At 62.2% G+C, this 24302-nt stretch overlaps 1 protein-coding gene across 1 annotated transcript in view; it reads right to left on the reverse strand.

Annotated features, from left to right (window-relative positions):
- Window positions 1-3017: 3017 nt before the first annotated feature.
- NPHP4 (nephrocystin 4) overlaps window positions 3018-24302 on the reverse strand; it is a 43789-nt gene continuing 22504 nt past the window's right edge. Inside the window, exons 12-31 of the mRNA XM_081144638.1 lie at window positions 22763-22892; window positions 17047-17108; window positions 16433-16540; window positions 14630-14778; window positions 14288-14479; window positions 13625-13812; window positions 12884-13044; window positions 12055-12235; window positions 9920-10045; window positions 9121-9332; window positions 8027-8253; window positions 7772-7943; window positions 6870-6953; window positions 6246-6402; window positions 5651-5736; window positions 5060-5145; window positions 4767-4938; window positions 4462-4641; window positions 4038-4181; window positions 3018-3465 (exon numbers count right to left, since the gene is read on the reverse strand). Coding sequence (XP_081000764.1) covers window positions 3325-3465; window positions 4038-4181; window positions 4462-4641; window positions 4767-4938; window positions 5060-5145; window positions 5651-5736; window positions 6246-6402; window positions 6870-6953; window positions 7772-7943; window positions 8027-8253; window positions 9121-9332; window positions 9920-10045; window positions 12055-12235; window positions 12884-13044; window positions 13625-13812; window positions 14288-14479; window positions 14630-14778; window positions 16433-16540; window positions 17047-17108; window positions 22763-22892 — 2958 coding nt within the window. The 3' untranslated portion in view covers window positions 3018-3324. The remainder of the gene's footprint in view (window positions 3466-4037; window positions 4182-4461; window positions 4642-4766; window positions 4939-5059; window positions 5146-5650; window positions 5737-6245; window positions 6403-6869; window positions 6954-7771; window positions 7944-8026; window positions 8254-9120; window positions 9333-9919; window positions 10046-12054; window positions 12236-12883; window positions 13045-13624; window positions 13813-14287; window positions 14480-14629; window positions 14779-16432; window positions 16541-17046; window positions 17109-22762; window positions 22893-24302) is intronic.

Consider the following 24302-nt stretch of genomic DNA (forward strand, 5'->3'; position numbering starts at 1 on the left):
CGTAATTAATTCAGTGGCCTCTTTATTATAGAGGACAACTAAAGAGCTCTGTTTCTGGCTGTTAGGTTTCCTCCCGGATGAACCCACTTACAAGGGGCAATTAGGAAACAAAAAGGGATGGAGCTGCTGAAGGGACCCCTCATTGAGCCTCCGGCTGTTTGGAAAATGCGTGTGACCTTGGCCCGAAGCGCAGCCCTGAGGACAGCGAGGCTGAGAGGAGGCCTGGGGAGGAGTGAAGGCCGGCGGGGGACGGTCACTAAGGCCCACGGCATTCAGTGCACAGCCGAGCGGAAGTTTCCAGCAAAGGGAGAGAAGACCTACGAACAGGAGAGACAGAGGCACTGAGGGAGGCGGCGAGGGGTGAGGGGCCCCCCCGGGAGCCCCCACGTAGACGGGGCTTCTCCTGCCAGTGACAGTGACTGTGCACGCACACAGCTCGACCGAGGCCACACAGAGCCACGGAAACAGACACACACCTCACACATACGCAGAGACACACCCAACCCACACACACAAACACACAGGCACAGAACAGATGGGCACACACACACACACACGCACAGACACGCACCTAGACACGCACCTCACACAGTCGCAAACACGTGTGAGCACACACAGGCACACCTCTCGGTGACTTCGCCTCCTGTGGAGAAACCCATCGCTTTGGTGTGCGGTTCCTTTGAGGTTGAATTCCTGCCTCTCTTTAGAACCTTGAGCCCCATATCGATTGGGGAGGGCTGAGGGACCGGGCGGGAGGGGCAGAGGCTGAAGGAAGGCAGCTCCGCAGCCAGGAGGCCACCCGGGGCTGCTCCACCTGCAGACAGTTCCCCTGTCCGTGGGTCCCTCCTTAGATTCACACACACACACCCTCCCCAACCCCCAAAGACTAGAAATCTTGACTCCCTGGTTACCTGAATATTTACCCCCCGGGGCTGTGTGGGTCCCAGAGGCCTCTGTGTTGGTTTCCTGGGGCTGCCCTAACAGATTGCTTGGAGGCTTAAAGCAACAGGAATTCACCCGGTTCTGGAGCCAGAAGCACAAACTGCAGGTGAGCAGGTTGGGTTCCTTCCAGTGGCTCCGAGGGAGGGCCCGGCCCTGGCTCCCGCAGCTCCGGGTGGCAGCCAGCAACCCCTGGCTTGTCGGCGCATCCCCCCCACCTCTGCCTCGGTCTCCCCATGACCACCCTCCCTGCATGTCCCAGTCCATTTCCTATAAGGACACTCTCTTTGAATCGAGGGACCACCCGATCCAACAGGACGTCATCTCGATCCCAACCTTAATGACATCTGCAAGGACTCTACTCACATTCTGGGGGACACCGTTCAACCCACTACAGGAGGGGCGACTGCTCCTCAGTCCATTCTCCAGCCTGCACTTGGCGTTCAACGCCGTCTACCGGCCTCGGGGAGGCGAGCAGCGGCATGGTGACGCACGGCCGACGTCCAGGGTGGGCCCTCGGACGTGGTGAGGGGCCTCCTTCGCTCTGCGCAGCCTCCCACGGACCGGCTCGGACTGGCTTCGCTTTGGGGTCACGGGCGCCCACGTGGAGTGGCCAGCAGATGCGTCGTAACTCGCGGGCTCTGAGCGTACATGGAGCCCAGCCCACCTTCACCCCGGGAAGGGCCCCCGAATCAGTTGCCTGTGGACCACCCTCCAGGGCGGCGGCCCCCCACGCTGACCCACCTGAGCTACCTCCCCTCGCTCTCCCCTCCTGGCTCTCTCTGTGTCGAGGTCTCAGCGCACATCCCTGGAAATTAAAAGTGAAACCGCGACGTCCCGAGGGCCGAGGGCCACAGCTGCATACACCTCGGCCCCGCACGTCGGGGGGAGGTCATTAAGGAGACGTAATGGTTGTTTTCCCCAACCTCTCAGAACCTGAGGCAACAGTTTTCAGAGGCGCCTTAATTTATTTCTAAACAGAGACAAACATGGCATTAAATCATCATCGGATTCAGAAAGCAAAGCAGCTAATCTGGCTTTCATTTGACTCCATTTAGTTAAAAGTAGCTTTCAACAGGCGGGGAGGAGACCGCGCGGGAGAGAAAGAGCGGGCCTCGCGCTGAAGAGCGCCCGTGATGGAAATGATAAGGTTCCCCCCGAAAGACGAGCGCCTGTGGGTGCGGAGACGCGGCTGCAGAGTCCCGAGGCCCCCCTTTCTCATGTAAATCGCCCGGCAATCGCCCGGCTCCCGCAGGTGCCAGCTGGACCGAGCGGCCAGCAGAAGCAAAGCTGAAAGCTGGTCCCGGTCTGGGGCGTCCGCTGAGCACACTGGGTCCCTAAGGGACGGGGGAAGGCCCACCTCGGAGAACCCGGGAGAAGGCACCCGATGGCCGGATCACAGCCACGGGGCAGCTTCTGTGCAACAGTGAAATTTCTCATAAAAGGGATCTCAGTTCTTTGTGAGGGAAGAGGGAGGGAGGAAACCGCTCAGAATGGCAAAGTGTTTTGAAAAGCAAAGCTTGTGCCCGATTCTCGCTCCCTGGGGGGCTTCGAGTCCTTACCTGTGCCCAGGATGGGGCTCGGTGAGCCAGAGTGGCCAGAAGGCCACGGACCCCCGAGGCACGGGGACCAAGAGGAGGGGCAGAAAGAAGGGGTGGAGGAAAAGGGTGTGCCCTTTGCAAGGCGCCCGAGCTGCACGAGGACGTCTCCAAGGCTGCCGTCCAGGAGGATGCCTCTGTCCAGGGCTGACAGCTCAGAGTCGGGGCCACGTGACCGGGTTCTGAGCGAGTGTTCCCACCCCAATCCCTGGAACCTGTGCTACGTGACCCGAGTTGGGGAGGGGACTTTGCAGGTGGGATGAAGTTGAGGATCTGGGATGGAGCCGTTACCCAGGGTTTTCCAGGCGGGGCCGGAAGCAGAAGCAGATCAGAGTCACCCCCATCCCCCACCCCCCCAGCCCTGAGCAGGCTCCTCAGGAGGCCACGGCCACACGGTCCTCAGGGAAACCCACGTATAAGCTGCAGGCAGAAAACCTCTGACGATGCTGAAAACAGCAGAAGACACCCAAGAAAACCATCAAAAGAGAAACATGTAAAAGTTTACTTTATACATAACTTTAAAAAATATATGAAACATTTCCAGTATAAAACATTGCATAGCAAATGATGTTTGTATAAAACTCAGTAAGAAAACATAATTTTCAGATGATTCAGAGAAAACTCCTGCTGAAAGCAAATCAAGACGCCCTCGACGGTGCTCTCAGGCGGCCACGCCCGGGCCGCTGCGGGTGCACACCCTCCACCGGGGCCCCTGCGGGGCGGCCGGGGCTGCGGGGGGCCCGCTCCTCGGCCGCTGCCCCGTGGAGCCGCCATGGAGGCCGCACCCTCACCGGTAGACGACCTTCACGCAGAAGGTCTCCTCATTCTTGTCCTCGGCGTCGTCGATGTGAATCAAAACCTCCTGCTCCCCGGGGCTCCGACTGGGCGCGAACCGCAGGCCGATGGTGTAGGTCTCTCCGCCCGCCACCTGGCACAGGCGCCAGTCAGCACCAGCCCGGCGCCCTCTCCTCCGCAGCCCCCACGCACCCCCCGCGTCTCCTCCAGCCCCAAGGTCACATGGGCCGGTGGGACCTCAGCCTGGCTCCCGCCTCGGGCCTGGGCTGTGGGCCTCCAGGCACCGGTCTCTGAGCGGGGTCCCCAAGCTCCTGCGGCGCGCCCGACATGACTGCCTTCCAGGACCCGGGAGACGCCTCCCAACCCGACACCTCCACCGACTGGCAGCCGTGACCTGCCGAACCCCCCTCCAAGGCTCACAACAGATTAGGGTGAACGTGGGGCAGTTCTGGGTAAAACTATGGAGAAACCACGGGGACAGTCTGTCACCAGGCCCGACCCCCGAAATGGTGCCTAGACGCGGGGTCTCCGAGACAAAGCTGGAGGGGCTCACAGAGGTGCCCCTCCCTGCTCAGGCACCACCGGGTTCACCTCCCAGGACTTTCTGAAGATGCCCGGGTACTGGACGGAATCCCTCCACCCCCAGCCCCCACACCCAGGGCTCGGGAAGAGGCAGAGCTCAGGGCCTCCCCCGCAGCGCCCCACCTGGAAGGCGTCCTCCTTGAACCGCAGCAGGTCGGGGCGGCTGCTGTGCAGGCGGTAGGTCCGCCGGAAGGGGTAGGGGTTGGTGTAGGTGATCATCTTGCTGGAGCCCTTCCCCTCTCCCGCGGCCATCGTGATCTCAAAGGCCTGTGGGGAGGGGCAGCCGTGGGCGTGGGCTCCTGCAGGCCTTTCCTGAGCCTGCTCTGCGAGGGCCCCGGCAGCGGGAGGCTCCGCACACAGGACGGGGAGCCCCCTGGGCTCCCAGCCGAGGGGCTCCTGGCTCAGGCGCAGCCCCCCGCCGACCCCGGGCCAGAGGACAGGAGGGAACTGCTGCCTGGAGCCAGGCAGGCCGGGGCGGAGGGACCAGGTGACCATCGGGTGACACAGCACCCGTAGCACTCGGCCCACGCACGTCACCCTTCCAGACCTTGGAAATGAGGGGCAGGCGGCAGGACAGGCACACGAGCCACGAGGCCACGAGCTGGTGGTAGTCCACGTCGACCACGTTAAGGTGGACGAAGCGGCTGCCCGCCCTGCGGGGCCTCACCCCCACGTGCAGGTCCTGCACCCCGTGAGGCGGCAGCGTGAAGACCCCTTTGGGGTCCACCTTCAAGAAGAACAGAGAGAAGCAAGTGGGGACAAGGGGTTTCCAAGCACCTGCACCCAGGGACTGGGCATCCATGGCAGAGCCCAGAGAACACTGGAGGGATCCGGCAGCCCCCAAGGCCGTACCGTCAGCTCCTGGGGGTGCGAGGTGAAGGCCCTCACTTTCCTAACCGTCGGCGTCCCCCGAAGGACTAGGGACAAGCGGGTCCTCTGGCCTGTGACACAGGAGACGTCCACGCGCTGCAGGGAGTGCAGGTGGACCTGCCAGATCTGGACAGGTGTTGCCAGCCAGCGATCCCTGCAAGGCACAGAGGCCAGGAGGAAGCCAAGAAGGCTGCCTGGAGGAGGGGGCGGGAGGAGGGCTCCAGCAGGGCTGCTTCCTCACTGCCTCCCTACCACCGACCACCACGCGTACTCACATGTAAATGCTGACAACGAAGTCCTTGCTCTCCGGGCTTGGACCACTAGCCACCTTCAGGAACACGTCCCTCGGCTCCCCGGGGCCCTGCCGGATGGGGGGGCGTCAGGAATGCCGTCCGCCTCTCACAGGAACACTGCCCGCCCGTGACTCAGCCCCTTGGCCCCACGAAGCCACAGCAGGTGGGACCCAGGCCCCGACAAGCTTCTAATTTTCTGTCCTACTCAGAATTCACTATTTTTTTCACTGCAAAAAAGAAAACCATTAGCCTCCTGGTTCTACACTGAGTCAGGAATTATCTTCTGCAGGAGACGGCATCCAGCCCCTAAGTGGTCATCACAGTGACGCCGTCACCCTGTACACAGCGGCAGTAAGCGCCCTCGTGACCGCTCGCACTCGCTCACTGCCTCAGATAATCAAGGGGCTGGCCCGCCGGCGGGAACAGTGAAAACTCGTCCGTGACGCTCAGGAGGATGGCAAACAGCCCCTCGGCCCCTCAGGGAGAGGCTGCTTCACGGGGGACGTGCAACGAGGGGGCTGCAGACGGGTGCGGCGCCGGGGCTGGGCGAGGAAGGACGGAGCCGCCACTCACCACATTCTGGGTCTCGCAGATGACGCCCGGGTCGCTACATCTGACGTGGACCGGGGGCGCCTCGCCGGGCATCCCCACAGGAGCACCTGGAGTGGAAAATACCGAGTCACACGTCTTTCCCCGGCAGGTCTGGGAGGCACAGGTACCGAGATGGGCCACCACAGTACCGCCCACGCCTGCAGGGACGCTGGGCCTCCTGGGGACTCGGCTGCCTCCTGGGGACTCGGCTGAAGGCAGCGGCCAGAGAGTAAACACAAGTGCTGGGAGCAAGGTGCCAGCGTGAGGCTCTGCTAGCTCTATGGGCACCAGACAGAAAACGGTGGAGGGGGAGTGTCCCCAGCATGGCCCCCGTGCTGTGGCTCTCAGGAGGGTGCGCTCAGCCACCCAGGGCGCCCCGTCATCTCGGGGGAGGCGAGACGCTCGCCATTTCAAACGGAACAGTGCCGGCAGGAGGCCGAGCTGACAGGTGTGCCGGGTGTTGCTCTAGCGAGAGCACCACAGGGTAAGATAACGATGCCACCTGGCACCTTGGGGGAAACCTTCCCCCGTCTGTCGAGCCCACAGAACGCCGGCCACGGGGAGCAACGGGACCTGCCTGGAAGCGTGTGCCAGGGAGGCAGGCGGATGGCTTTCTTCAGGTAGGTGAGCTCCGGGTGGTAGAAGCGGAAGACCTGGTCCACCACGTGGGGCTGGAGCTGCACTGTGAGGCAGAGCACGGCGAGGGGCTTGCCGTCGCGGGCCCGGAACAGCACCTGCGGGCGACGGCGCATCAGACGCACACAGCTGGCGGGCAGCTGTGCACACCGCCCCGTCCGCAGACAGGGACGTGGTCTCCGTGGCCCGCTCAGCCCCACAAGACGGAACCCCGGCGTGCCCAGAGACGCGGCACAGTCTGCGTAGCTGGAGCCCACGCCAAGGGGACAGCGCCCGGCACAGGGTCTGCACGTGGACATGTCCCCCCACATGCGTATTGCACGTGGCTGCCGCCACTTCTCTTTCTACCGAGTGATGCAGGGGAGCTCTGGGTGGTGGAAGCGGAAGACCTGGTCCACCAGGTGGGGCGGGACTGCACCTTCAGGAGGTGCTACAAGGCCAGGCCCACGCAGCCTGAGACACAGCAGGCCTCTCTACACTTCGCTCGGCCCACTCAGAGGACACGGGGCTTGCACCTCAAGGCCTTGTGCATGTCCCAATCGGAGGCCTGTCTTCTGCCCCTCACCTTGGCGCGTCTGGTGGGCATCGCGCTAGACTTCCCAGGAGATCCAGGGTCCGTGCCCTTTTCATCTCTCAGTTCAGCAGGGCCCTGTGGGAAACCAACCAGCACCACTGGGTCACAGACAGAGTCCTGGGGTGACGGGTGCTGCTTTCTACCTGCAGAACGTCCACCTGTAGGAACAGCTACCACCCAGGGCCTTACTGGCTCTCACGGTGACACTCCGGGCGGCTGCTGTTATAACCAGCCTCACCGCCCCAAAGAGGCTGCGCAAGCTATGGAAGGAGGACTCCTACGTGCTGGCCCGGCTCTGCTGAAGCCAGAGGCCTGACAACCTCACCTCTGTCCTTAAAACTTCTTGTCCCCAAAGTGCGTCTCAAAGCCTACAGAGAAACCTGCGAGCCCCTGGGATTCCTCAGGCCATTTAAGGGATGATCTTTATCCCAGAGAACTGACCCCAAGGGTCAGCTGTCCAAAAATTGAAGCACACGCCCATCACACACGCACACACGCTCCTCACATCCTTACAGGAACCCTCAGTCCCTGCCTCTGGCTGAGGAGCAAATGTGACAGTAACAAGCGGGCCAACAGCCCTAGGTGGAGAGTAAGATGCTGGGAAGGTCCAGCTTGTGCCTATGGACCATGTCCACCAACTCTCCTGAGGTCTAGGGAAGGCCCTTTGGCCAGTTTAGTAGAGAGACCCGGAAACAGCCACCACGCACACAGGAAGCATGAGGTATCTGGGCCACTGCACTCAGCGCGGGTGCCAAGGCGCAAGGAGGCAGAGCCCTCAGGCTTGGCACTGCGCCACGGCTCAGAGGCTTCCCAATGCCAGGGCTGTTTGCTGAGTGGGGCTTCCCCGTGTGCCCAACAACCAGCCCCTGGGCCCTGGAAGAGCAGCCCCCCACCTGCGCCACGGAGAAGGTCTGGTACTTGAAGGGGATGTGGGCGGTCTCCCTGGGGCGCAGGAAGAGCTGGGGGGCGAGGCCGCCCTGCAGGTGGAACATGTCCTCCTCCAGGGGCGTGTGCAGGCCGGCCGCCTCCTTGAAGTGTCTCCACTCCCGGCTGTCCAGGATGAGGCTGCAGGGAGCGCGGGGCTGAGAGCACGCTCCCCCTGCGCGTGCCCACAGGGAGCGGCCCCGCCCTTTCCAAGCCGCTCCCACCTCAGCTCAGGGTTGTCCACCTCCACGGTCACTGTGTGCGACGCGTTGTGGGGGTTCCTGAGAGCAAACTCGAAGAACTCGGCGGTGCCCAGCGCAGCGTAGATGGTGTGCTCCGTGGTGATGGCCAGGCTCAGCGCCCTGGCGATGCTCTGGGACTTTGTGCGCTCCCGGTAGGCGGCGATGACCTGCAGGTCCCGCGCATGCTGAGCCCGGACATTCTGCTGAGTCTGCGAGATCCAAGGGCCTGAACCAGGGCCAGCGTCCTGGGCATGCTCTCCTCTAGGGCTGTTTTCTAGCCACCTTCCCCCAACCCACCTCGAGCACCAGATTTCTTCTGCAATAACCCTCGCCCACCTCGAGCACCAGATTTCTTCTGCAATAACCCTCGCCCACCTCGAGCACCAGATTTCTTCTGCAATAACCCCCACCCCTTCCTCACACGTGGGCTGGGTGGGACCCGCCGGCCTCCAGCTCCAGCAAACAGAATGGGGCACAGCCTCCCTCCCCACACTGCACACCCAAGGGCAGGAGCCCCTCCCGACCCACCCATGAGGGCCGCACACAGTGCGCGGAGCAGGTGACCCTGACCCTGGCACAGCTTCGCCCCGAGGAAGGGGCGTCATCTGGTCAGATATCTGCCTAAAGGTAAGGGCAATCTCAGAGCTTCCTCAGGCCCCCGCGGCTTCTTTACTCTATAAACCCACACAGAGCAGCCGTTCTCACCTCCCATTTCCTAGTTGCAAAACATTACAGGGTCTTAGACTTTCAGCCAAAAATGAGAATTTGGTGAGGACGACTGCTCTGACAACCCGGGATGTAGAAGCGGCCACAGCTCCGCTCCCCAGCCCTGGGGACCTCAGAACCCCCTGCAAAGCTTTCTTAAAGCCCAGGGCTCCCAGGAGCCCCAACCCAATTAGAGACAGGATCTCCAGGGCGGGGCCCGGAACCCACTTTCACCAAGAGCACTCCCGGTCGCTCTGACGGGAGGACGCCCCTTGGTGGCTGAACGGTCCACCTTTCTCAATCCCGCGGGTGGGATCTGGAGGAAACGGAGGCAGGCTGCTGCCCTGGGGACAGCGAGGGGACAGGCTCACCAGCACGCCGCTCCTCCGGCGGCCACGCTCGCCCGCGGCCTCCCGCTCGCGCACTGTCCTCATGCGCTCCAGCTTGCGCCTGCGGACAGCGTCCCCCTCTCGGCCGGCGCCCTGGGGGCCCTTGCTCCCCGGGGCCGTGGGCGTGAACAGCATGGCGGCCAGCTCACTGTCCACCTCGGCCAGCCTGTGCGCCTGGACCACGCCTTTCACCCCTAGGAGGTTCAAAGAGGAGCCGGAGGTTAAAGTGCACAGCTGGCTTTTTAAGCAGACAGGCAACGAGCCTCCAAGAGCCACATGGCCCAGAGGGGGCTGCGAGTGTCGCTCTTTCCCGCACATTCTAAGGTGGCAAAGGTGGTAATCAGACTGGTCGCCGCCGCGTGGTCCCGACCTGCTCTCCATTCCCTCTTCCCCTGCGGGAGAGCAGCGGGCCAGGAACAAATGCCGCTCGTAGGGTTATAATTTCTCTGTGAGGTACAGGGCGGCTCCCACAGAGCCCAGGCTAGGGCACGGGGTCTGACCAACGTGACGGACCGGCGTGGCCTGCAGGTCCACGGAGGCAGGTCCACAGAGGCAGGTCCACGGAGGCAGGTCCACGGAGGCAGGTCCACAGGCAGGGCACTAAGCTGGGCGCTGGCGGCCACCACTCTGCCCCCAGATCCAGAGGGGCGTGCACACAGCACACGCTCCCACGGGCACACTCACATGCACCTGCACAGGCAGCCTTCTCCCCTCGGTTGACTCCACCCCGCCCCACGCCAATCACACCATGCACGACCCGCCCGCCCGCCAGCCCACTCACGTCGCGGGCCCCCACGCATGAGGAGGCTGCCTCCCTCGAAGCGGCTGGCTCCGTCGTTGGAGATGACCCTCAACCTGGAAGGTGGCAACATGCTGGGATCTCTCCCTCTCTGTTCACACAGGTGACCTGAATGGAAAACGCCCAGCATGAGACATTAACACCAAACGAGAGCCTGATGCCACACCCATGTGCCCCGTGCGGAGGTCCCGCTGCCAACTGGCCCTCCCGCGCCTCTGGCCCACCCACCCCACATCCCACCCTCGGTTCTGAATCTGCAACCGAGAGATGACAAAGGGCAGGAGCTTATTTCCTCGGAGCTCCTTCCTCGCCGGGTCCCACTCCCTCCTTCTGGCGGGAGCCCTGCTTTCCTGGGTGGGTTAGAGCTGCAGGCTCTCGGAGGGCCTGCAGGCCGCATCCGACTTCTCATGCCTGGATGGGCCCCAGCAGCCTGCGAGGTGAGGCATTTGCACGGGTGCACCGAGGCCAGCATGGAACTCAGTGGCATGGAGAAGCCAGGCTCCAAACGCACCCAGGGGTGCAGAATCTTCCTGGCTGTTTTCAAAATGAAGCTTTGCAGGGATGGATGTTTAGGGGGGTCAAGTGCTGCCCAGGCGAGGCCGAGCCAGGCACAGAGACACTGGTGTGGACCTGCCGTCACCTGGACAGATCCACAGCCGTTGCCCGGCCTGCAGGCCTGTGCCTGCGGCTTGGTGCAGAACCGCCAGCTTCATAAGAAAATAAGAGCCACAACACTTTCTCTTTCAAAAATTGCCAAACGTGCAGAGGAAGCCGCAGCGTGGCCGCGCAGGGGCCGTGCGTGGGCTACGTGCGGCCCGTCTTTTGCCAGCCGCTCCCCGGCACGTCTGCGCTCAGCCTCTCGAGCAGGTATCTCAGGCTCTTTCCCATGAGCTTATCTCCCTCTTGCAGGCAAAGCATGAAAATGACAATTTAAGATAACGCATAATGGAGCTAATCTTTCTTCTGAAGATAAGATTTTAACACCCGGAGTCACTGCACATTTGTGGGCTGGTGAATTAAGTGTAAAAATAACCAGCGCGATCTTGGCAGCTGAAAGCTTCCTGCAACTCCCCGGTCCTGCGAGCTTTTGAATAATGTCTGCTGCTCACATGCGGCTCGTTTGTTTCTCTGGAACCTAATTGAGTTTTGCTGTTTCCACATTGTCTATTTTCCCAGCTGCCCGGGATCCTACATTTGTAAACAAGCAGACAGGAACCTCGAGCCCGGCTTAATGAGCCCGCGCACCTGCTGCGGCCCAGCATCTCGCCCGTGCCGACGCCGTGGACGGGGCCCCTGGGGCTCGAGCCTTTACGCTCAGGCTGGGGCTTGAGGAATGGAAAATTCCCCAGTAAAACCTCAGAGGTTTGAGTCCTATCCAGATAGGCACGGATCCACAGACCTTAGATGGCTTGGTGTTGCCCAGCTTTCAATGTTGCCCAGAGCAACCCCAGTCCCTCCACAGTCCCCTCGGGGCGGCTGAGTGGGCTGGTCACTGGCCCTCTGCCCTGAGGCAGCCTCTGTCTCCGGTCGCACCCCAGAAGGCCACCCCCAGCCCAGACCCCCTGCACGTGGGAAGGGGAGAATCAGGGCTCAGCCTCCCTGAGGAGCAGATCTCGAGACATTGGGACACCATGTGACACAAGGTCCCAGCACTGGGCTCTACAGTGTGTTCCCGTCCCCGCCCCCGCCCCAGGCTGTGTGGACCTTCAGGAACGTTTCTCTTCTCCCTGCTCCCTAGTGAGGCAGTTCTGAGGGCTGGCGCTCCCAGTGAGAGTCTCTCCTGGTCACTGCGTTTGAGGACTGTCACAGCAGGGCCCCAGGGACAGCACCAAGAAACAAAATGAGGGCTGGGCCAAGATGACCAATAATCCCAAGTCCTGATCAGAAATCAGGAACACCAAACCACCGGTGCCAGGACAGACTTGGTGGTCAAGGGCAGGCTCATTGGTCAAGGGGAGGCCCAGCGGTCAAGCTAATAAGAGTTTTTCTGAATTCCTACAGAGTACATGAGGCCCACAGGGTGACCACTGCCCTGAGGGAGCTCACGTACCAGCTGGGAAGATGAGGGGCTGCCCGGGAAATGGCACGAGGTCAGACAAGGCTGCCAGGACTCTTACCCACGTTGGCCAAGGTCAGGTGCAGCCGGCCCCTCACCACCGTGTGGACGCCGATCGGCCTGACACCGCCAAACCCAGCCACGTCTCCACTCGGCACCATGGCGTCCTGTTCATACTCAGTCGCCACCACCTCGATCTCATGGGAGACCTGCACGGCCGGCCGCCCCTGGCGGAGGAGATGCTGCAGAGGAGGGAGGCGCATCAGCGCGGCCCAGGCAGAGCCACCTTCCGAAAACCAGGATCCCTGGTGCCAGCCGGGGCTTTTCCACAGATTCTTAATGAAGCGCAAAGCGATTCGCCCACTGAGCAAACGCCAGGGGGCCGCCCTCGTGGAGCCCCCTCTGTGGGGAGGGAGAGGGGACAGAGCAACAGGACAAGGCAGGGACACTGAGCAAACCCCACGTCCAGTCGGCCAGAGCTCCACGGTCTGAACCGGACCTTTCAGAACCAAGATGCGCCCACAGGCAGGAGAAGCCGGGGACACGCCAGGCCTGGTGCGGAGCACAAGCCCCCCAACCCCGGGGGCCAGAAGCATGGGGTCAGCGTGGCTCTCCGGGAACCGACCGCCTCCCCACGGAAGGAGCAGGTGCCATCACCTGGCCGGTCCGCTTGTAGGACTGAGAACTGGGCAAATGGAGCCAGCACCGCAGAACGTGGGCTTCGTGAAAACCGTTTCCTTTCGGGAAGGAGAGAGCTCAGCAGTGTTTTCACTTTGCAAACAAGGAAGCCGGGCCGCAGGGCGGCGCTGGACAGCGGTCGGCACCAGGAGAAGTGGGACCTTCTGGGGGGGCGCCCGCCCTGGCAGCGCCCAGCCCGCAGGGCCCGCTACCTTCATCTGCACGGCCGCAGAGCCGATGAGAAGCAGGGAGTCCCCGTCCCAGGCGTCCACCTGCAGCGTCTGCACGGCCAGGTAGCGGACGAACCAGCGCCGCTCCCCCGGCCTCAGGAACCCGGGGTCCACCAGGTAGCGCAGCTGGAAGCCGAGAGAGCCTGTTTCGAGAGGCCCCAAATGAGTCCAAACGTAACTGGAGTCACTTACCATCTTTACACCTCGAAGAGGTTTCTGCCCTAGTCGCGATGACCAATTCCTGCACGTGGCCACTTCAACAAATAAAGTGAAAAACGGTGGGACGCTGGTGGCAACTGCAGACAGGGGAATGTGAGAGTCGCCACTCCCACCCGGGCCTGAGCTGAACAAACTATTAAAACTCTGTATGACCCTACCGGGTAATTTTTAACACTGGGTAGACAGTTAATAATATTAAGGAATTATTAATTTTTAGGCGGGATAATAGTATTAAGTTTACGTTTTTCAGAAAAGACCCCGTGGTTTTTCACATACACATAAGGGACTATTTACACATGAAATTCTACAACGAAATTACGGCGCCGGTCGGACAGAGATCTGGGCGGGGACGTAGTGGATACTGTTGGAGCTGATTCATTACGCTAGCCTCTCAAATTCTGTGTACGTTGGAGAATTCTTCCTTGTACAGCATTTTCTAACAGTGGAACTTCCAGACGCAGCTCGGTGCTGGCTCCGGGGCGTGGGCAGGGGCACGGCACTCACCGGCGTCCGAGGAGCCATCCTCACGGATGGGAGCCAGGACGTGCGACAGGGAGCCCGAGCGGGCCTTCCCGGCCTCCTCCAGCTTGAGCAGCTGCAGCCGCGGGGTCGTCGCGGGCGGGAAGCGGTAGAACTGGAAGGTGAAATACACGGTGTTCGGCCACGGCGTTCCCTGGTCGTCCTGGGGCACCCTGAATCCACAGAGCCTCGAATTAATCAAGAGTTCTCGGCAGAGAGCGAGGCTTTCGTCACCCACTTCCACGGGGAGACAGCGGGCGCCGCAGGTGACACGCTGTCCCCTGCAGCCTCGTGAACAGCTGTGCTGAGACCTTGGGGAGCCCGCCCAACGTCAGCCCACTTCCGGCGTGGCCAGGGAGGCCTGCTCCCTGAGCCCCGCCAACACCCAAGAGCTGGCCGACAACACGCTGCCCGCGTTCCCGTGAAGGGCCCGAGAGACGGGCAAGGCAGGGCCTGCGGCACAGGAAACGGCTGGGCCTGAGGCTGGGAGAGTGCCGGCCACACCAGAGAGAAACAGACGGCAGCCGCTCACCTACCGAGGCCCGAACCCAGCGCGCTGCCAGGTCAGGACCACGCAGAGGTTTTCATTCGATGCAAGAAACGCAAAAGCGAGGAAAAGACGCACAGACAGGATGTTCCAGAGCTTGCCTGCTAAAGGCGAGAAACTGCAGCACTATCTCGTTGCCTTGCAGACAGTCTGACTCCTCCTTCTGAGGGCTGAACTTCACGGGGTCGGTAGGGTCGACGGCCTCGACGGGCTGCTTGCTGGCGTCCAGGATCTCGGGGAAGCCGGGGGCCTGCAGGAGCGCCAGGCAGGCCCTCGAGAGCTTGCTCCCGGAGCTGAAACACAGGCGTCCTCAGAGGTCGGGGGGGGCCCGCTGAGAGGCAGCCCTGGAAACCCACCTCTCTGGGGAAGGCCTGGCGGTCAGAGGGCCAAAGAGCCCCGACGGCACCGCGATGGCAGCCGCCCTCCCCCCGTGTGCCCCTCACCTCCGGGTCTGGGCCCCCACCACAATCGGGGCGTGCACAGGGGTGAAAGGCAGCTCCCGCAGCTGCTCAGCCACACACGTTCCCGGGGCCAAGGACATCTGGCTCAGGTCGGCTTCCAGGTGTGCGATCCCGCCCTCCAGAGGGAACCCCTGTTGGACAGAACGAGGCCCCGGGTGAGGCCCCGAGGACGCTCAGTGGTGGGGCTCAGCCCGGAGCCGCCTATCACATTGTCAGCATCAGCAATAAAAATACAAGAGGCTCAGCTGCACTTTAATGTCAGGGAAACAGTGAATAATTTTAGTGTAAGTCCCGTGTGATAATTGGGACATGTTTATACTGAAAAGTTTTTTTTTATCTGAAGTTCAAATTTATCTGGACATCCTGTATTTTATGTGAGTTGTAAAGCAAAGAGGAAGGAATCGGTGATTTTACGAACAACTCAGAACCGTGGGAGAGACGTGATGCCCGGGAAGGTGAGTTAACATCCAAACCGCGTTTACAGACAGACAGACGACACCTCCCTCGACACTGCCACAGACCGTGTCCCGGGCCCTGGCTCGTGTGCACACACAGACGTCTCGTCCCCACACCACTCACATCGCACCGTCCACTTCCCCCCAGAGCAGAAGGCACCTGTCTGAAAGGCCTGTCTGGGAACCCGGAACCCCCTCTTTCGAGTCTGCTCCCCGCACTGTCTTGGTTCAGAAGGAGCACATGACCAGAGGCAACCCCAACAGTAAGAGATGCAAGCTCTAAAATCAATAAGCATGCCCGGCCGGGCGTGGCTCAGCGGTTGAGCGTCGACCTAGGATCCAGGCGATCGGGGTTCGATTCCCGGTCAGGGCACATGCCCGGTTGTGGGCTCGATCAATGACTCTCTCATCATCGATGTTTCTCTCTCTCTCCCTCTCCTTTCCTCTCTCTGAGATCAATAAAGACAGATTAAAAAAAGAAAAATAAAATAAAATAAATAAAAATAAAATCAATAAGCATGTCCTCGAGTGAGCATTAAAGAAATAATTATAGAAATAACAGAGATGCAAGCAAGCTCTTCACGGGCACAAGCCCCGATGCCCACGGTGGGCAAAAGTAGGTGCACAGTTGTGAGGAAACAAAGCACAGAGTTTAGTCTTGTATTACGTATTAATTATTAATTATGTATTAATTAATTTTCCATACACACAGCTGCAAACCTACCCCTGCCCCGCCCTGCATATTAGGATGCGGCCTGCCGGCTGCCACCATGGGTTTTCAAACAAGTCACTACACGGAGCTGTTTCCCTCCAGACTTACAGGGAGGACTGGAGACACCGTCGGCAGGGGAAGCAGCCCGCGCTTGGTTTGAAACTCCGAGGGTTTCGCCAAGGTCAGTGGGAACACGGGCCTGTTTTAGGGGATCCGCCCCAACAAGATTGGGGTTGGGGGCCTCAGTAATTCCCCTCCCCGCTGACAGCAGGGGAGAGTGTGCTGAGAGCCAGAGGCCTGGATCAGCCTCTATTTTTATCTCCACAAAATCACCCCTCCCTCCCACACGCAGACCTGGGGCGGTTTAATGTTGAACACCGCCGTCTCGGGTAGAGCAAGAGCCTCAACCAAGCCCCGGCAGGGAGGCCAGGCCAAGTGCTCGCGGGTCGCCAGGCAGAAGGTGGCCCAGCTCTGAGGTATGGGAGGTCCCTGGGGCGGTGTCACAGAGAACCCACGATGGCCTTGGTCCCCCACCTGGGACCAGCGTGCTGGCAGAGCCAAGCCTTCCAGTGTCGGGAGCCTGGAGCCACCGCCCAGAGGAAATTGGGGCACACTTACCGCGGGGGCCTGTGCGGGCTCGGAGCCTTCGGGCTGCTGGGAAGAGGGCTTGGCTGAGCGGCACTGAGTCGGGGACCGCGGGGAAGCTGCCAGCTGGGAGACCGACAACTGAAAGAGAGTGCTTAGGTGAGAAGACTGTGCCCTCCCGTGATCTCACGGAGGCCCTCTGCCCACGCAGGCACAGACCACGGGAAGGAAGCCGTGACTGCGGGCCCTCTCCTGGGAGAGAGGTCGGGAGGGGAGTGGGCAGGCCACACCTCGGTGTCTCGGGCAGAAAACAAAGGCTGGTCAATCCCGACGGTTCTCGGCCCTCAAACACACTGTCAGGGAAGACACGTTGCTTCAAAGCGGAGAAAGTCCGTCCATGCAAACCGAGGGCCACTGAGCCTCTGCAGCTGCCCCCTGACAGCCGCTGCACGGACGGGCAGGAGGGAGACCTGGCTGCCCCGGCCACCTTGGCCAGTGGTCCCTCCCTTTCCGGCCCCAGGACCCTCTCAGCCAGGAAAGCACACACAGCATCAACTATCCTGAAAGATGAAGGGGAACAGTCCCACCCCTGGAGCCTTTAATAACTGGTTCTGGAACCCTGAAAATCCCGTCAGGCCTCAACTTACCCCTGGTCCCACAGGCGAGTTCTGGGAGGTGGCGAGCCCCTGAGGTGGCTGCACTGGGGGGCCTGGAGGGAAGCACACGGGATGGGGAGGGATCCGTCAGCCTGGGCAGGGCCCAGGGAACCCCAAGCCCCCACTCATCGGGGCCTGACACATCTCCCCTCAGGGGTATCCAGTGCCGCCACTCAGAGCTGGCAGCAGCGACCAGGCCGTCCCCACACTCGGTGGTTTAGAAGACTTGGGTGTGCAGGGACACATCACTGCCTCCCGTCCACAGTGGGGCTGCACAGGCCCTGAGCCCCTCCTGACGGGGCCCCTCTGCCCACCGGGAGGCCCAGGTGTGACCGGGGCACTTGCCTGCCAGGGTGACCCACCCAGAACCCCAAGGACCATGGCTCATCTGCAGCCCTGGGGGCCACACCCTGCCTCACTCATCAGGGTTCCCTGTAGACACCAGACTGTCCACTTCCCGTTGGACTTCAGGACAGTCTAGACCCCTGAGAAGTTATAGCCCACCCCCAGACGGTCTACTCCTGCCCCCTGTGACCCTTGCGTGGCCCTGACCACTGTCTTCGGCTCTCCCTCCCTCCTCGGTGGCCTCTCCTGCTGACACGGCCACGTCTGAGCCTGGAAGAGGCAGGCACCATGAGCGGGCTGGAGCCGATGAGCCTCGCCTTTCCCTGCAGCCCCGAGCCCCCAGGACCCACGGCGGGCCCTCGGCATCGGCTGACCAGCCAGCAGAACCGTTATGGTAGATGCCGCACAGTCCACAGAGAAGGCCCAGCTCCTTCCTGCGCAGCTCTGAGTCCCCATGAAACAGGAATAACAGCGACGGAGCCTCTGCCCACCCAGGAGGAATCGAGCACACGAAACACCACCCAGACTGGCCCTGCTGTGCCCACGAGGGCCACATGCCACCAAAGCCCCTTCCAGCTGCTCCAGAACCCACCGGAGAAGGCGGGCAGGTTCACCCCAGGCTGAGGCACCAGGCTGATGGGCAGTGGGGGACAGGGACAGCCAGGAGGCGCAGAGGGAGCTCCCCGCTCAGGTGGTCCGAGCTGCCAGCACCTCACCTGCCCAGTTCCCTTGTCCCAGGGCCAGGCTCGGACCATCTCCCTCTCTCCCTCGGAAGGCTCTCTGGCGCCCTCCAGCAGAGCAGGCCCTCAGGTCCCTTTAAAGCTGCTCGCTTGCTCCCCACGCCCTGCTCCTCTGGGCACACCCTCCTGGGTGGCAGGACCAAGGAAGGACACTGCCTGTCGAGGGCACGTGCCCGACAGTGTCGACAGCTCAGGTCACAACTAAGTCAAGAATCTAACCCGATACCTTCTTGGGAACGCCGTGGTGACACATTTTCAGTGACCCCTCCCGGGGTGGTTCTTAAGTCTGTGGAGCGAACACAGCGGATTCTGACACAACCAGAACGTGCCAAAGCAAAATGTGGGTCAGGGAAATGCCAAGCCAGGGAACGTGAAGGCGGGGCGCCCCCTAGTGGCTCCCGGCACGCCTTCCCGGGCAGGCGGATGGACCCTGGCTCCCGGTCGTTTGCGGGGGAAATAAGAAGGGTAATTCCTATCAGAGAGCCAGAGTCCCTCACTTAGTGACCGCCGCACGTCACCGAGATTTCCAAAGGACCCATGCACGCTGGTGAAACGCTGAAGCAAGAAAAGTCTGCATCACACATTAACCACCAACGGAGGTTTAAGCCGGTTACGTTGGGTCTCGGGAGGCAGGGCCTTCAAACGCTGGGACCCGGGGCGAGGGCGATCGTGTTGATGGGCTGCGACGGCAGCGACAAGTCCCAGCTAAGTAACCAGGTGAGACCAGGTTCCGCCCGCGCAGAACTGCTGGTCCCCAAAAGGTTCCGGAAAAGCGGCCGACACTGCCGCCCCGCGTCTGCCCGAGTCCGAGTCCCGATCCCTCCAGCGCCGGGGGGCCTGCTCCGGGCGGAGAGCCAACAGCGTGGACCTGGCAGCTGGGCACCTAGGACTTCAGGCCGCAGGTCCCGCGCCCCACATGGGAGACCCACACCCCCGGCCGGTCACCCAGAAAGAAGCCCGTCCTGGGGTGACAGGACCCACCTCAGGCCCAAAGTGCCCTGCTTCTGTGGGGAGACCCCTGCCTGAACCCCACAAGCTGCTCGCAGCCCACCCTGCTCTGTGCCCGGCTCCCGTCGGAGTCGCTGGGGCTTCCGGAGGACGGGTGCGTCTCAGCAGAGCAGTGGCAGGAGCGACTAACACCTACTCGCTCGAAGACTGTGAAACGCAGGAAGGGCCGCCGACACTGGACGCGACCACGCAGAAGCAGCCACGGAGTGAGGGGACGACGCGGGGTGGCCACGGAGTGAGGGGACGACGCGGGGCGGCCACGGAGTGAGGGGACCGCCCGGGGCGGCCACGGAGTGAGGGGACCGCCCGGGGCGGCCACGGAGTGAGGGGGCCGCCTGGGGGTGGCCACGGAGTGAGGGGACGACACGGGGCGGCCACGGAGTGAGGGGACGACGCGGGGTGGCCACGGAGTGAGGGGACGACGCGGGGCGGCCACGGAGTGAGGGGACCGCCCGGGGCGGCCACGGAGTGAGGGGACCGCCCGGGGCGGCCACGGAGTGAGGGGGCCGCCTGGGGGTGGCCACGGAGTGAGGGGACGACACGGGGCGGCCACGGAGTGAGGGGACCGCCCGGGGCGGCCACGGAGTGAGGGGACCGCCCAGGGTGGCCACGGAGTGAGGGGACGACGCGGGGCGGCCACGTCACCAGGTCTGCCAGCCCTGACTCCACGCTCTCCTCCGAGAGCGGCGCCCACAGCTCCCCTCCGCAGAACCGCCCTCCCAGCCCACCAGGCAGTCAGGGCAGGCGGCCCATGCCCACACCGAGAGGGTGGTGACCAGGACCCGCGGCTCCGCCGCACCCACAGGGTGACAGCCACATGGGTGACAGCAAGGGACACGGCACAGGGAGGGGCACCCTCTCTGGACTTTTACCGGGACTGGGCATAGAAGACCTTCTTTCTGCCGGGACCCTAAGCCCAAGGAGAAGCGTGGCGCTCCCGGGCCACGGCGCAGAGCAGCCCTCCCCAGGGAGCCCGTGCCCACAGCTCGAGGGCGGGGACAGGCTGGGGGGGGGACGGGCAGGGACAATCACACCAAGTCTCACGCCAGCTCCGCCTCTGGGATTTTCTGTCACCGGAGCCCACGAGGTCCCTCCCTTGTTTCAGCTACTTTGAGGGGCGTTTCCACCCCTCGCACCTGACAAAGACGTGACAGAGAGACAGCCACAGCTGCGGGGCCTGCACGTCACGGCCCACGGGGCACATCCTGCCCCAGCCTGTTTGTAAACAGTTTCACTGGAACACAGCCGCACTCGTTCGCGGACGTCTCGGGGGCTCTCACCCTAGAGCCGCACAGACCCGGGCGGCGGGACAGCTCAGGCCCACGAGCCTCAGGCACCACCCGCCTTGAGTCGCTGTCCGGTGCCACAGACCAGCCGCCCCCGCGCAGCTGGGGACGGAAGCCCGGACCTGAACACGTCGGTCAGACCCAGGCGGGCGGCGCCATGGGGCTCCCACACGTGAGACTCATTTTTTCCGACAGGCTGGAGCTTTTCGAGCCGTTTTACGCTCCCAGCAGCACTGAGGGGAAGGGACGGGGGACTCCCCTGGACTCTGCGCCCCGTGTACGCACAGCTTCCAACACCCCAACATCCCGCCCGAGGAAAACAGGACTTTTTCCACCAGAAACATTTGGCGATTTGTTCCTTTGTTGTCGCTTTTTAAAACGCCAGCTCCATGGGGACAGGGGCCTAAAAAGTACCTGGCCCATCACTGACTCCCAGCAAGGATCTGCCGGGTGCCGGGTGGGGAGGGGTCCCCCTGAGAAAACGCCCTCACGCGCCTCCAGGATGGGGGGTGTCACAGGACGGAGCCCCCACACGGAGCTGTGGCCCGTGGGAGCCCGCGGCCCCGGACAGTGTGGCGCAGGGTGCGCACCCACCAAGGGCCTGGGGTCGGAGGATCTCCACAGAGACGCGTCCCACCCGCCGCTGCCCCCTGGGCCCCTGGGCCCCAGGACCGTGGACCTGGGTTTACCTGGATCAGTGGCTAAAAGGGTCTGACCTTGGCCACTGCCCACCGACGCTCCAGCCAGAGGGCTGGCGGCCGCGGCACAGCAATGACGGTGCTAACGACAGCGAGGGCAGCTGTGGGGTCCGCCCCGCGCCAGGCAGCCCCGTGCCCTCGGGCAAATCTTTGCTCGTCTAATCCCCCCGCGACCTCGGCGTCCTTGGCCCATTTTCCTCCCCGGTTGTTTATCTACCTCGTATTGATCGGAAGCAGCTCTTTGTATAATCTTTCTTCTTTCTAATCTCGGAAGTCTCCCAATTAATTCTAATGGCTCTTTGCATCGCAAACATGCTTCCATCTGAGGCCTGCCTCTTGCCTGTGGGGGGGGTCTCCCCTCACCCAGGAGGCTCGGGCTTGACCACGGTCACACCCTGGCCTTCTCCCGGGGGCGCACGCTCTGTCTGCCGCGGTAAAGAAAGCAAGCCTTCCCGGCCCCAAGGCGGTAAAGACACTCTCCGGCTTTTCCCCGAGGCTTCACAAGCCTTGGTTTTCATATTTAGGTCTGTAACGCACCCCACTTTGCAGCTGAGGAAACCAAGGGACAGAGGCGCCTCGGGGCTGGTCTGCGGTCGTCAGACAGGACAGCACAGGCTCGCGCCCCTCGGAACCGGCTGCTCCCTCACACCGTCCTGGGATCTGTCCACCGTGACTGCGAAGGGCTGTCTCACTCCCTCTGTGGACACAGCCCCCCGCCACCCGAGCAAATCGGCCACTCGCCGCCCCGACGGGGGCAGCTGTGTCTGGACTCCTAGAAGCGGCGCTGTCGTGAGCACCGGCGCCCAGCTCCCTGCACAGAGCCAGCCGTCCCCGCCACGGGCCTCGAGGCTTGGCGTCCGAGTTGTCAGGGGTTCGCCAAACCTTGGGAAGCTGCTCTCTGGAGTGGCTGTGGTGCCGCGTCCATCCCTGGTGGCCAGGGCCCCTCCTTCCCCAAATCCTCACTAACCTTCGTCAGCCAGTTTCCCGAGGAGCGGGCGAGACGATCCCTCACTTGAGTTTGCCTCTCTCGGGTCACCAGTGAAGCTGGGCGCGTCTTCATACCCACTGGGTGCCCCGGCCTCCCCTCGGCGCGTTCCCTGTCCACACCCTTGGCCCACCCTCCCTCCTGTTGTGGGTTTTTACTGACGTGGAGCAGCTCTTCTATGGCCTTTCTTCTTTCTGACCTTCTAATTCTGAAATTTCTAAAGCCTTGTTTTTTAACCCACCTAGACTTCATTTTTGTACATGGCATGAAACTAGAGTTTATATTTTCCATACGGGCCCCATTCCAGCGCTGTTAACGGGCGAGGGCACCCAAAACCGTCGCCGCCCAAGGGAACTGAGGCTGAACGTGCTTGAACCTCGGGGACCCGGGCGGGGCTCTCGGGGAGACGAAAACCCCGGTACCTGAGCCGAGCAGCCGAGCTGACTGGCGGCTGACGCGCGAGAACAGCGGCCACGCTGCGGCACCCGCAACGCCACCCCCGCCACACGCAGACACGCGACCAGCGAGTCAGACCACGGCACCCGGCCGACAACCCGATGACCGTCCCGCACGGCACTGAGCACTTCTCGGGGACAGCGGGGAGCCCTGCTGAGCGCCCGAAGTCAGCCTCCTGCAAACACTTACTCGCAGGGGATGTGGGCGTCTTCCGGGAGGGCCGCCGCTCCGCCCTGGGGTGCCCCGTGGGGGTGTCCAGGTGTCTGTCCGGGCTCAGCAAGTACTGGAACTGGACGGTCCCCGACTCCACCTGCCTCACCTGCAATCGAGCACAGAGCAGTGAGGGCCACACTCCTGTCATCAGCACCCTTTTATCAGAATAACTCACCCCGCCCCAAACGTCTAAGGAGACGCCTGTGCTTAGAGTACAGTCAGGTAATTTTCCGAGCAGAAAACAATCGGCTGTGGCCTCAGAGCCCCAGGAAACCACATCATCCCAGAGTAGCCCTACGTGAGCAGAAACCCTGTTTGGGTTTTGAATGTGGGTTTTAAATTCCCCCAGTTTGGGTTTTGAATGTGGGTTTTAAATTAACCCGTAAACCTGGCTTCCGCTTCGGTGTCCCGTGACCCAGCGCAGGCAGGGTACAGAACGGCCCGGTCACCCCAACACTCCCTCCCGCTGCCCCCTTGCGTCTGGCCTTTCCGCGCGCGTCCTGTAACCGGAATCGACGGCACCTGACTTTCGAGACCGGCCCCTTCCCCCAGCACATCCCGGCCCCGGTGTATCTCAACTGCCCACCCTTCCCGCGGCCAAGCAGCACGCGGCTGCGCGGCGGGCCAGCTTCTGTGTCCGTCCACCCGCCTAAGAACACCGGGGCTGTGCCGGCGCGGGCGGGGTCGGGCGCACACACTCCTGTGTGGCCATGTCTCCACCTCCCCGGGCTCTGTTCCTCCAAGAACGGCATTGCTGAGCCGTGTGGCATCTGTGTTTGGCCCGACAGGGCCCCGCCTGGCTGCGACTGGCTCTGCGCCTTGTGCCGTCCGGCCGACCTGCACGCGCTCCCTCGGCAGCCGCACTCACACTGTCGCAGCGTCACTGACACGTGAGTCCTGCGATTGCACTGCTCTTTCCAAAACTGTTTTCATGCAGGACGGCACAAAAGAGCTGAGGAACCCACCCATCATCCCTGGGTGTCAATATGAAGGTCTGAGGCTGTAAACTAAGAAAGAGCAGCAGAAGCACAACACTCAGAAGGCGAAGTAAAAACCGAAAGTCAGCTGAGAGCTGGAGTGGCCGCCTCTGCAGACCCGATGTGTTAAAGACCAGTATTTGCTCAAGGGGAAAATACAGGCGTGTTGAGGAAGGAAAACATAATCATAGTACACTACCAACCTTCACAGTAAATAACACTCAAATAATCACAACATAAACCCCAAAATTTACTCACCCAAAACCTACGGTAGGTTTTGAATATGTCTACTTTTCTTGGATTAATATCTGCCACTCCCACTCAACTGTGAGGTCCACAGGCTCGGGGGCACTTTTCCTGCGTGTGAGCGAGCGAGCGAGCGAGGTAAGGAACTAGCCGGGGCAGGGGCGGAGCAGAGGCTCACCCGGGCGCCCAGATGCTGGCAGGAAGGAGCAGGGGCACCTTCAGGGCGGGGGCGGGGGGGGGAGTCGAGTGTGCGGCTGCTCTTAGCTCGCGATCTCTCCTTAGAGTAGTGGTCC

Source organism: Miniopterus schreibersii (genome assembly GCF_964146895.1).
Source record: "Miniopterus schreibersii genome assembly, chromosome: 8".
In the NCBI taxonomy this organism is placed as follows: Eukaryota; Metazoa; Chordata; class Mammalia; order Chiroptera; family Miniopteridae; genus Miniopterus; species Miniopterus schreibersii.